General features: G+C 40.3%; 2 protein-coding genes across 2 annotated transcripts; both read left to right on the forward strand.

Annotated features, from left to right (window-relative positions):
* The first annotated feature begins 5,938 nt into the window (after positions 1 to 5,938).
* LOC110695870 lies at positions 5,939 to 6,829 on the forward strand. Its single transcript, XM_021873097.1, has one exon. The coding sequence runs from the start codon at positions 5,939 to 5,941 to the stop codon at positions 6,827 to 6,829; it is 891 nt and encodes a 296-aa protein (XP_021728789.1).
* A 3,067-nt stretch (positions 6,830 to 9,896) lies between these two features.
* LOC110695872 lies at positions 9,897 to 10,526 on the forward strand. Its single transcript, XM_021873098.1, has one exon. It carries the CDS (start codon positions 9,897 to 9,899, stop codon positions 10,524 to 10,526), a length of 630 nt encoding a protein of 209 aa, XP_021728790.1.
* Positions 10,527 to 12,868: the final 2,342 nt, after the last annotated feature.

Here is a 12,868-nt window from a genome sequence, read left to right on the forward strand (position 1 = left end):
GTTCAGTTCAATTCAGCTCAGTTCTGTTCAGCTCAGTTCAGTTCAGTTTAGTTCAGTTCAGTTCAGTTCAGTTCAGTCAATCGGAACAGGCCCTAAATTCAATTCAATTCAAGTAATTGGATGAATACAAAAGTTTTTGATAAATATACAAAATAGTGTAAAAATTACTTTTATCGTTTGTTGTACTCCTTGACAAATATTGAATGCTGAGCCGAAATGTTGTCTTGGAAAAAAAAATACATAATCTTGAACATAAATTTAATTTTAATCGGCCTTTCATTTTCTATACAACGTCTTTTACAATGACCTTTTGTTTTTCTTGCAAAAAAAAAAAAAAAAAAAAAAAAAAAAAAAAAAAAAACTGTATCAATAACCAATCTAAACAAGAAGAATAAAAGTTAAATTGAATTAGACATTTGACGGAAAAGGGACAGATATAAAATGTATTATAACTATTACTCGTGTGTTTAAATTGTAATATTCGTAATAACAATGTTATTACTTATGAATTTAAAAATCGTGCATTACTCATGTACTATACTAGATATACAACAATCATGTGCAATAATTTATGTTGTTTTATACATAATAATACTTTTAACTATAATAGTATGTGTATATAATATAATATTTTTTATAATATAAAAAAGTATATGTATATAATATAATATTTTATAACACGTGTCCTCCATACCAAGTGTAGTCCCAATCATCACTGCACCAATTGGTTGTTGGTGTAGTGGTGACTGAGACTACACTAGGTAGGGAGGACCTGTGTTCGCTCCCCTGCAACAACAATCGGAAAGGGAATGGAACCTAATAACCTAGAACTGATCCTCAAATCTGGATTAGCCCAAAGGGTGAACCGGATAGAACACGCAAAACTCAATGCATATATGACGGGAATTAACTTATCCTTTATCTATCTTATACAAAAATCCAAAGTCTAAATTTTTTTTCAAAATATAATAATAACATTTGTAAATTTTTGTTAATATGAAAGATATAAACCTATCAAAATGTATATATAGTTAAATTGTTTAATAACTTATATTGAATGCATAGTTTTATTAAAATTATTTGCATGTAATCATTAAATGTGTTGGATGTTGTGTAGCTATGCAATGTCCAAAAATTTAGTTGAGCGACTTTGATTTAGTGACTGTACAGTAAAAAGATATTGACTTCGATCTTGAAACCTAATAGTCTAATGAATTCTAAATAGAAAAATTAAAACAAAAGGAAATGAAAATAGTAAATGGCTTTAAATATTGAAATAAACATAACCTTTTAAATCAATTTAGCGAAATCAAGAGACAATTTTAAGGCTTTTAAAATTAAATGGGGGAAAATATATGTAAAAAGAACATTTTTATATAGATAAATGTCCATGCACTATTATAAGAGTTTTGTTAACCTTTTTATAATTAAGGTAGGGATAAATCTTAGTAATATATACTCCGTATATTTTATTTATATAAAATTATCAGTATCCATACCTATATACGAAGTATTTGTGTTGTATACTATATTTAATCAGCTGTTGGTCATATATGTGACTATTATATAATATATAGTTTTTGGCACAATGGTTAACTTAGGAAAATATATGTTCTGGTTGGCCAAATATAAGGCTATTATTGTGTTTATAGATTTAATGAGTGCAACGGGTAAATAAAACATGTATATATTAGATTGATTGTAGCTACTGATGCGGATGGTATGATAAGAAAATTATAGTTTTTTCTCAACAGCAGATATAAATAAATTAGTCAACTTCTTATATAGCTATGTGGAGTATTATTCAATTATTTTTCAATTAATAGAATAACATTATAAAAAATTAAAAGAAATTCAAGTAACATAAAATACTATTCAAATAACGTTCCTTTAATTTTTTTTTATTGACCATTAGTAACCAAGTCCTTTAATAGTAAATGAATTACCTCTGTTTTTATTTTTATTTTTCCTACGGGTTTAATAATTTGATTTATAAACCGTGCATCGCACGGACACTATGCTAGTTTAGTATATTAAAAATACACATTTATCATACAATCATAGAATAGCTAGACCATACTGAATAAAATGAACATTTCACAAAAAAATATGAATACTTTTTTTTTTTAAAAAAAAAATGAACATTTAGTATTTAAAATGATCCGATCAAAAAAAAGTTACAAACATTTAGTATATTAAAAATGAATATGATTTTCACATATTCATATAGGTTCAAATTATTTATATATTAGTCACAAAAATAAAGATAACATAAAATGTTAAAATATGTTCATTTTTTTGACCTCAATGTTCACTTTTAGTGTATTAAATGTTCATTTTGCATTACATGTTCATTTTTAAAGTACTACCATACATGTTCATTTTTTTTAAAGAAAATTATACAAAAGTTCGATTGGAATTATTTTAGCTCTAAAAATTTAAATATCCACCTTAAATCTTATCTTGGTTCATCATAGAGATCGAAAACACAAAGTCTTATTTGTGGCTAGCTATATGGTGTGACCACTTCACATAATCACATATAAGGCAATTCATTAAGTAATAAGGGTCACAGTGATGAGCAAATGGGGTTACCTTAACGTATGTAAGTTACTTAAATGAAAAAAGGGGTTACTCTCTTAAATAAGTGGAGTTATTCTTTTATTTTTTTAAAAATAAAAGAATAAGGGTTACTCGAATGAGTAAATGGGGTTAATTGTGTTTCTAAATTACTTGATTTTACTCTTATAATGAATTTGAGTTACTACGAGGTTACTCTTACGGAAAATGAGGTTTTCTTCAGATTAATTTCAGTCCAGTTCAATTCAGTTTAGTTTAGTTAAGTTTAGTTTAACTCCTATTTATCTTCTCTCATAAACAATTCATTTCAGCTCTATTCAGTTTAGTTTAGCTCAGCTACAATCAGTTCAGTTTAGTATATCATAACAAACCCTTACTCTTATAAACCAATATAGCGTACAAAACTTCCCTCACGATTAAAAAATTTGATAGATTAAGAATCAAAAATAAAAATTGATAGGAATAAACAATTTTATAACATTCACATTAAAAAAAAAAAAACTCAAAGTTACCTCACGATTCACAATTACGACGAAGATGATGACGATGAAGAATGTTGCATGTGACGAATTGGAGAATGCTTGAAGTAGAAAGATAAAGAAGAATAATGATTAAAGGAAATTATGAAAGTGCATTCACGTGTTTATTTTTATAGAGATAATAAAGGAGAGAGAAAGTTTCAAAATGAGAATAAAACAGAGGAGAGAGAAAAATAATTGAAGTAAGAAAAGAGAAGAGAGAGAGTTAAGATATAAGGAAAGAAAATAAAAATGTATGTTCATTCTTGAAGTAATATATCTTCATATATATGCAGGAATGCAGCTACTCAGCTAGTATAGCTAGCTTAGCTACACAAGGGTGTAACTAAGAATTTGCGCCAAAGTAAGCTTACATTGTGTTTTGAGGTTACAAGTTCAAGCTCTACCAGCTACATTGCATAAAAAAAAATTAATGATCGATTTAATAATAAAAGATTATGTTTCAAAAAAAATCCAAATTTGAGACAAAAAAAAATTATTAGCTGAAAAGTTGAAATGATTGGCTTATTTATGTAGATTTTTTTTTTAATTTTTATATATATTTTTTTTATCTTTCTTATTAATTGATTGTTTAAAATTTTGGAAAACCATTAGATTAAATGTTTAAATTTTGGAAAACTATGTTATGTAATCGATTCTGCTTTCACTCTTTTGAAGGGGTTGTAAATTTGTAATAGCTAGTAGGTGAAAGCTAAGGGCCTGTTCACATTTACAGAACTGAACTGAACTGAACTGATTATATTGGAGCTTAATTGAACTGAACTGAGCTGAAAATGAGAGAGGGAAATTAGGAGCTAAATTGAATTGATTGGAGTTGAACTAAACTGAACTAAACTGATTAGAGCTGAAGTGAACTGAACTGAAATTAACTAAATGTGAACAAGCCATAATAGGTGCGGGAATTTTTGATGGAAAATCTTTTTTTTTTTGTTTTGTTTTGTTTTTAGGGGCAATTTAAGTTGTTGAGGGTAAAAATACCCCGTACGCGTGGACAAGTCCCGTAGCGACACGTGGCCCAGTTAGAGGGTGACACGTGTCACTATGGGAAGATGCCACGCATTCAGCTTAAAAGCACTCAAGAGCTCAGGCCAATTCTATAGCGACACGTGGCCCAATGAGAGGGTGACACGTGTCGCTACAGGAAGATGCCACGTGTTTAGGGCATATATAACCCCTGAAATCAGCACGCAAAAGAGGCCTAATTACATCAGGGCCCAAATACCGAGAGATATCATTGAAAGCCGCAAAGCGGCGCCCCCAAAACAACACGTGGCGTTCTCCGATTGCGCAGCCAATCACGTCACGCAATTTTAGGGTACAAACCCTAAAAAGGACACAAGCTCCACCCCTATAAATAATCCAATCATTTATGATGGGAGGGGTGGATTAAGACATTACAAGAAAAAGAGCATTAATAGCTCCAACTTCTCTCTACTTTCTCTCTCTAGCCTTTTCCGTTTTCGATCACTGACTTGATCGTCGGAGGCGAATATTCCGACAACAAAATATTTGTTGTTTTGTAGGTGTCTCAGTCTCGTTGCCAGAAGAGCGTGACCAATACCCGAGGAAATCCAAAAAACACCCGAAACATTTGGCGCCGTTTGTGGAGATACTCGTCCGTTATGGAAATAGACGTTCAGACACCTAATCCATGCGAGGACGGACATGTAGAGGATATAATCCCTACAATCCATACCAGCGATCCGCTGATTGCCACATTTCAAGAAGCGGATGACCCTCCTGTTACCGCAGCCTCTCTGAAGGCCGCACTCAACAAGCTCCGGAAAGAGTTTGAGAGCAACAGAGCCTCTACCTCTAGGCAGCCGCCCAGGAGAGAGGGGGAGAGGGCTCCAAAGAAATCACAAAGCAAAGCGGCTAATGCAACGGACGCTGGGAACACCCCATTTCGTAGGCCAACTAGAAGGTTCCCTAGGGTATCGCGGACAAATTTCTCTGATCTGTTGGCGAAAACACAGTCGGTTGGGGGGAGGAGTAGGCAGCCTCGAAGAGAAGAGCCTGAGCTGTCTAGACGATGGAAGGACGCAAGGGATTACCTTCGGCATAAGCAGCGGGAACGTGCCGCTTACTCGGACACGACCTCAACCCCAACTATGCCGGATGATTTTTCAAATCATTCTCTCTCCCAGTATACCAATACGGCCATCTCTAGCAGAAGTCAAGCTGTCCGCACTCCAACTCCTATTCCAGTTGTCCGCACTCCAACTCTTAATCCAGTTCAATCACTTCAATATCAACCTCCCTAGGGTTTCAATGGCTTGATGCAGCTAAATCCCCAAGTCTTCGGACAATATGGGCCATACGGACAGACGTACGGTCAGGCTCCCTACCTGGCTGGACCGTCCGTGCAGCCACAACCAATTGACTGGCACATGCGCCTGCTGACTCTGGGAGATAAGCCGCCTCCGTTTTCGCAAGATATTTTAACTTCCCCTCAGCCGCCGAAGGTGAAGAGTGTACTTTTGGGAGCTTATGATGGTACGGGAAACCCAGAAGAACACATCACCTCGTACAGAAACTTGATGTACTTGCAAAGTGTAGATGATGCTACCTGGTGCAAATGCTTTCCGGCCACTTTGAAGGGTGTGGCACATGATTGGTTCAATAGCCTCCCGGCCGGATGTATCAATTGCTTCACTACTCTTAGTTTGCTGTTTGTGGGAAATTTTTCATACAATATATCGCCTCGAAAGACTAGCCTTAATTTGGCAACAATTGTTCAAGGGAAGAATGAGGGCCTACGGCCGTACGTCTAGCGATTTAACCAAGAAAAAGCCCAAATTCATAATCTGCCGGATGAAATGGCTTACTCTGAATTTCTCCGGGGATTAAGGCATAATGGTTTTAAATTTGACCTGGTAAGGAAAAAGATTCGGACATACGCAGGTGTTTTGCGAGAAGCCGAAGCTTATATTGAAGCGGCGGACTTTTGTTCGCTCACAAAATCAGAAGTGCCGGCCATGGGGGCTGAGAAGAAACAATCTTCTCACCAAGACTCGGCCGACCAAAAGAAAGAAGGAAAAAAGATAAAAGAATTCTGGGTGGCCGATGGCCAACCGCAGAAGTCCAAGAAGGTCAAGACATATGAGCCCCAGTTTGAGTTCAACAAGGACTGTTACTCCATCTTGATGGAAATCAAGGATAAGTTTGAGTTTGAAAAGCCACAGCCAGTGAGAGGACCGACTCAGTACAGGAACAAGAACAAGTACTGTCATTACCACAAGGACGTGGGACATGACACGAACGATTGCATCAATTTAAAGAGATTGTTGGACAAGCTAGACGAGAAGGGCATGCTGAACTCTTATGTGATGAAGTCCAAATTCACATACACACGGACAAACAACACGTCCGAGAAGAGGCAGAAAAATGATAAGAACAAAGACAAGGAAGATGATGGGAATAGCACTGATTCAGGCTTTGTGGTCGTGATATCAGGAGGTTTCACCTCAGGCGTCCCAACTATGAAAGGGATCAAGCAGGATGCCTGGAACTTGGGAAAGGTGATGCAAGAGGATGCAGTAAAGGCCGAACCCTTTCCGAAAGTAATCATCAGCGAGGATGACCGGGGGGAGGTCAAAGCCTTGCACAATGATCCTATGGTATTCATTATGAAAATAGGCAATTTGAAGGTCGGGCGAATATTGATTGATACGGGTAGCTCGGCTGACATCATCAGCCTGGCCGCCTAGAAGAATCTAAGCTTCCCAGAGGATTCTCTTCAGGACATCACTCACCCGTTGGTAGGATTTGGGGGGAATGTTATCCACCCGGTTGGGCGGATAGACCTACCCGTCCGCTTTGGGCAAAAAGGGGAAGGAAGAGATATGGTTGTCCGCTTCCTGGTTGTAATAGAACTGACTGGATATAATGTCATACTTGGTCGTCCTACACTGAATGCAGCCAAAGCAGTCATTGTACCTCATCTAATGCTGCTAAAGTTCGAGAGGGAGGACGAAAAAATTGGGACAATCCAAGGGAGTCAGAAAATGGCTAAGGAATTTAATCAATTGGCCGTTAAGCCTACAACACGCGGACTAAAAGCGTCCGAGCCAAAAGAAGAAGGAACCTCACTCCCAGCATACCAGGTCGGCCAGAAGCGTAAGGAGGCCAAGATAGAGCAAGCATATCAGCTAATGACTGTCGGTCGGCCAGAAGAGTTAAGGCCCCAGCCGGCTGGCAATCACCAAGATATAGTGCTTGACCCCGATCAACCAGGTTTGACGGTCAGTGTAGGCACTATAGCTTTGGGTATTCTTGGGGATGAGTTAGTTCAACTGTTGAGAGAATTCAAAGATGTATTTTCATTCGACGTTGGTGAGATGCTAGGATTAAGTCCTGACCTGGCCGTTCATAAGCTGGCTGTGAACCCAGCCGTTAAACCCGTTCGCTAGAAGAAAAGAAATCATGGAGAAGAGAGGAATAAGGCGACCGCAGCTAAGGTAAAAAAGATGCTGGACGCCAGTTTCATTCGGCAATGTTATTACCCAGACTGGGTAGCCAATGTAGTTCTCGTGAAGAAGCCGAATAAAACTTGGAGAATGTGTGTGGATTACACCGATCTGAACAAGGCATGCCCTAAGGATAGATTTCCCTAGCCCGAAATCGACCGCCTAGTTGATTCAACGGCCGGGCATGCCCTGATGAGTTTCAAGGACGCATACTCTGGATTCCATCAAATTCCCTCATGGGAAGAAGATCAAGAGAAAACAGCGTTCGTATCTGAGCAGGGGTTCACTGTTACAAAGTTATTCCATTTGGCCTCAAGAATGCCCCAGCTACCTTTCAACGACTTGTTAATATAGTCTTCAAAGATCAGCTCGGCCGGAATATGGAGGCGTACATCGATGACATGATTTTCAAGTCAAAAGAGTCGACCGACCACTTGAAGGATCTGCGAGAAACTTTTACCGAACTCAGGCGGCATAAGATGATGTTAAATCCAAAGAAATGTGTCTTTGGTGTTGAGTCCGGTAAATTTCTCGGATTTTTGATTGACCAACGTGGAATTGAGGCCAACCCTGAATAGATTCAAGCTGTCCTGGACATGAAGTCACCAAGGACGATTAAGGAAGTACAGGGACTGACCGGCTGTTTAACAGCACTTGGTAGATTTCTGTCAAGGTCAGGGGATAAGTGCCGTTATTTCTTTCAAACCATCAAGAAGAAAGCCATGTTTGAGTGGACAGAAGAGGCTGAGGAAGCGTTCGTACATCTAAAAAGCCACCTTCATATATTACCTCGGCTCGTTAGTCCACTTAAGAATGAGAAGCTATTCATCTATCTCGCCATCTCCGAACACTCTCTAAGTGCCGTCCTGCTTGCTGAAAGGGTTGGCCACCAGATCCCAGTCTATTTTATCAGTCATGTAGTTCACAATGCCGATATTAAGTACCCCCCCTATTGAAAAATTTGTCCTAGAACTTTATATGGCATCAAAGAAGCTACGACCGTACTTCTTGGTACATTCAATTGTGGTCTACACAGACCAACCTCTGAAGAAGCCATTTACAACCTTAGAGGCCAGTGGCCGTATGCTCAAGTGGGCCTTGGAAATGAGAGGCTTTGACATTACGTTTGAGCCAAGAAAAACAATCAAGGGACAAGCCTTTGCAGATTTTTTAGCTGAGATGACTCGGCCTGATCTTCAGCCGGTCGGAGACCAGGTCTGGAAAGTGTTTGTGGGCGGTAGTGCAACAGCTATCGGGTGTGGCGCAGGTATCATATGTCAGTCTCCCGAGGGAGATAAGTTTAAGTATGCTATGAGATTTCAGTTCCAAGCCTCTAATAATGAGGCCGAGTATGAAGCTCTCCTGGCCGGCCTTATAATGTGTAAGGCGGCAGGAGCAACAAAAGTGGATGTAAGCTCGGACTCCCTACTTGTAGTCGGCCAGGTGAACGGAGACTTTGAGGCAAGGGAGCCGACTATGATGAAATACTTGAAGATTGTCAAGGAGGAGGCCAAGGGCCTAGATCATTTTACTCTACAACAAGTTCCTCGTTCGTCTAATCATCAGGTGGACGCCCTCTCTAAATTAGCATCCTCGGCATCATGTGACACCCCTAGATCAGTATTTTGGGAGGTAAAGGAAAGAAGGAGTATTGATGCCGAGCCAATACAAATCATTGATAGAAGCTCCACTTGGATGGACGGGATCATTTCTTATTTAAGGGATGGATTACTTCCGGCCGATCCTAAGGAGAGCTGGCTGATGAAGAAAAGAGTGGCCTGGTTCGAAATGAAGCAGGGGGAGTTGTTTAAAAAGACATTTGTGAAGCCGTACCTGAAGTGTATTACTCCTGAGAAGGGGCATGATGTCCTGGACGACCTCCACCAAGGGCAGTGCGGCTCCCATATTGGAGGGCGAGCCTTGGCTGAAAAGGCTACCCATCTGGGGTACTACTGGCTGAGCTTAAAGTTGGACGCCATGAAAATGGTGAAAAAAGTGACAATTGATAGAGATTTGCAACCTTGATCCATCGCCCTGCTAACAATTTGTCAGCCATAAGTAGTCCGCTCCCCTTTTCAAAATGGGGGATGGATATCTTAGGACCGTACACGCCAGCATCTGGTCAAAGGCGTTATGTGTTTGTAGCAGTAGACTACTTCACAAAATGGGTGGAGGCCGAGGCTGTCTGGGGCATCAAGTGGACGGATGTTTCAGCCTTCATATGGAAGAGTATCATTACATGTTTTGGCGTTCCTCGGTCTATGGTGTTCGACAATGGACCCCAGTTTGAAACGCCTCAACTCAAGGAATGGTTGGAAGACCAGGCATAGCTCATTGCTTTGCTCCGGTCGGCCGACCACAAGCCAATGGTCAGGTAGAAGCATACAACAAGTTGATCTCCAAAGATATCAATCGCAAACTTGAAAAGGTAGGCGGTCTATGGGCTGATGAGTTGGTCAATGTATTGTGGTCCATACGAACAACGACCAAGAGCTCCACAGGGGAAACCCCATTCTTTTTGGTATACGATGCTGAGGCTGTTCTCCCAATTAAGATGTATGAGCCCACTCTTAGAGTGATGTTATATGATGAAGCAGCCAATTGGGAGGCCATGAAGACTGCCCTAGACTTCCTTCTAGAAGCTAGGGGCAATGCGGCGCTTAGGCACGAAATTTATCGCCTAAGGATTACAAGAGCATACAATCGCCGAGTGTCAAAGCGTCCGCTAAAAATGGGAGATCTAGTCTTAAGGAAAATGGAGGTTGTGGTTCGGGAAAATGAAGATGGAAAACTGACCCCAAACTGGGAAGGGCTGTATCGAATCAGTGAAGAAGTCCGAGATGGTACTTACCGTCTCGAAGCCATGAATGGTTGTCCGATTCCACGTACATGGAACGCTGACAACCTGAAGAAATATTTTGTTTCAGTATTTTCTTAATACTTAGGCCATGTTTGGTAATTGGCTTTTTAATGGCTTTTTGGTTAGCTTTTGGCTTTTGGCTTTTTAAGGTGGTCAAACAACCAAAAAATGTGTTTGGTAATTGGCTTTTTAGTCAGCGAAAAAGCTGGCTTTTAAGCCAAAATGAAAAAGCTGCTTTGAGTAGCTTTTTTGTTGGCTTTAGGCTTGTTGGCCCACAAATTATCTAATAAACAGCCAACAACCACCAATTAATTTACCAAACACTTTTGTAAACAACCAACTTAAACAGCCAATTTCAAAAGCCATTATAAACAACCAAACATTCCAGCTGGTCAAACAAGCCAAGTGAACCAGCCAACAGCCAACCGCCAACAACCATTTGCCAAACAAGGCCTTAGCCAAAAAGCTGTATATACAGCTAGGTTTGTTGACCGAGCAATGTAATTAAAGTCGTACGGCCACAACAATGTAATTTTGACAAATTAATGAAAAGTCAAACATTTTTATATTATTTTCCATTCTACTTATGCTTATTTGCACTTTCATAGTCTAAGCAGAAACGCCGCGTGAAACTTGTAACTAGGTTGCTTGCAACACAGCAAACCGGTAGTAAAAAAAATGAGTGACTTGACCTTAAGTAACATGTATACGTCCGTTCCTCATTTAGACAGACGGAAAAGGTAAGGTATCCTATGTATCCCCTCTAATGGGGCAAGGGCATACCTAGGAATTCTAGCCCAGCCAAACTTAGAAATTTTAAGTTGAGATAATACTTGAAATTTTTGAGCATGTCCGAGCAATAGTTTCAACGGACAACTCGCATAAAGCCAATCAAACGGCCGAATAATATGTTGATTCGGCGTATCACCTAGTCCAAAGGCAATCATTACTATGATTTGATTAACTTACTAGTAGTCATACCCCTCAAGGTATAAACTCTACCAAGTCAATCAAACCATTCAAAATATAGACTAGGCGAACGCTGAATAAAGGGGCATACCCCCCCCCCCATTGTACAAAAACGAAAAAACATGCTAAAAGTATGAAAAATTTGCTAAGTATGAAATAAATGAAAAGAAGATCTTGAATTAATTAAAGGTCGCTCAAAGGGTGGCTAAATGTCTTACAAAAACCGCTTAAAAAGGCGGCAAATAAGGAAAATAAAAATTGGTTAAAAAAGGCAGAACAAAGAGCTGATATCATGGGGCGGCTGGGGCTCTAAGAAGCTGGATCCTTGCCTTGAACGGGCTCTTGAGAGGCAGGAATGGACGCGTCCTCAGCAGGCGTCTCCTTGCTCTCCTCCTCGCCATCATTATCGGCTGCCACTTCTTCATTTTCCTCATTCTCTGAGGTAGTTGGTGTGACGTCCAGCTCAGGAGAAGGCTGCCCAGCCTTCTTAGCCTCTTCCCTGAGGCAGACGAAGTTGAGGCGTTTAGTGAAGTGCTCTTGATAAAAGGTCGCCTCGCCCTCGTCCACCATGAGCTAGAACGCCTCGAAGAAGTGGCTCTTCAGCCTATCCTCAGCATTCTGTTCAATGCGGACGACCTCGTCTGCGCTAGGGGCTCGAGGTGTTTTCAGCTGTAGAGTTAAGTCCTCAACGGACTTCTTTAAAGTTTCCACCTCGGCCTTAAGAGCGTCCGCCTCGTCCAAGGCCTCCTTCAAGTGTTTTTAGGCTAAGGCCACCTCACTCTTAAGCTTTTCAGAGGCCTCAAACCCTTCTTTCCAGCGCTGGCTGTCCAGGAGGGCTTGATCCCTCTCATGTCTCATGGCGTCCCTAGCCACGGGCTCTTGCTCCAGGGCCTGGCCCAGCTTCACCAAATCTTCAGCTTGCCGCGTTGCCTTGTTGGACAGCGCGTTGATTTGGGTTTCAAAGTATCGGCGCTGGACAACCGTTTCCTCGGTAATGGCATCCTGGGTTTTCTGAATGTGATCCCAGGCATGCTTCAGCTTTTCATTCTCCTTATCCTTCCATTCAAGGAAGGCATTCAATCACAGGAAGAGCTGCGTACATGAAAAATATGTTAGCAAAATGAGAGTGAAAAATTAACTAAGTGTGAAAGTTGAAAGAAAAATTACCTCAGCACTGCAATTGATCATTGGGCCAAGGAAGCCCTCATGAATCCCCCGCAGCTTGTCTCGCTGCTCAGCGGGGACAACCCTGGCCATGGCCTCCCTCATGGCCTTCCTGTCCGCGCCAGTAAGGGATTGGTCGGGCAGCTTCATGTGTAGCTCCTCTGCAATATCTGCACGCCGGTGCAAAGAGTTTAGCTTAAGCTCAATCGGGCTTATAAAAAAAAACAAAATAAAATATGAAAAGTTACTCAAACTGACCATCAGAGAAGCTCGGAGCGTTAAGGGAA

Source organism: Chenopodium quinoa, unplaced genomic scaffold, assembly GCF_001683475.1.
Source record: "Chenopodium quinoa cultivar QQ74 unplaced genomic scaffold, ASM168347v1, whole genome shotgun sequence".
In the NCBI taxonomy this organism is placed as follows: Eukaryota; Viridiplantae; Streptophyta; class Magnoliopsida; order Caryophyllales; family Amaranthaceae; genus Chenopodium; species Chenopodium quinoa.

Bases quoted from the DNA above. Each gene is read 5' to 3' on its own strand.
- LOC110695870 (XM_021873097.1), top strand. From the start codon at position 5,939: ATGGCTTACTCTGAATTTCTCCGGGGATTAAGGCATAATGGTTTTAAA.
- LOC110695872 (XM_021873098.1), top strand. From the start codon at position 9,897: ATGGTTGGAAGACCAGGCATAGCTCATTGCTTTGCTCCGGTCGGCCGA.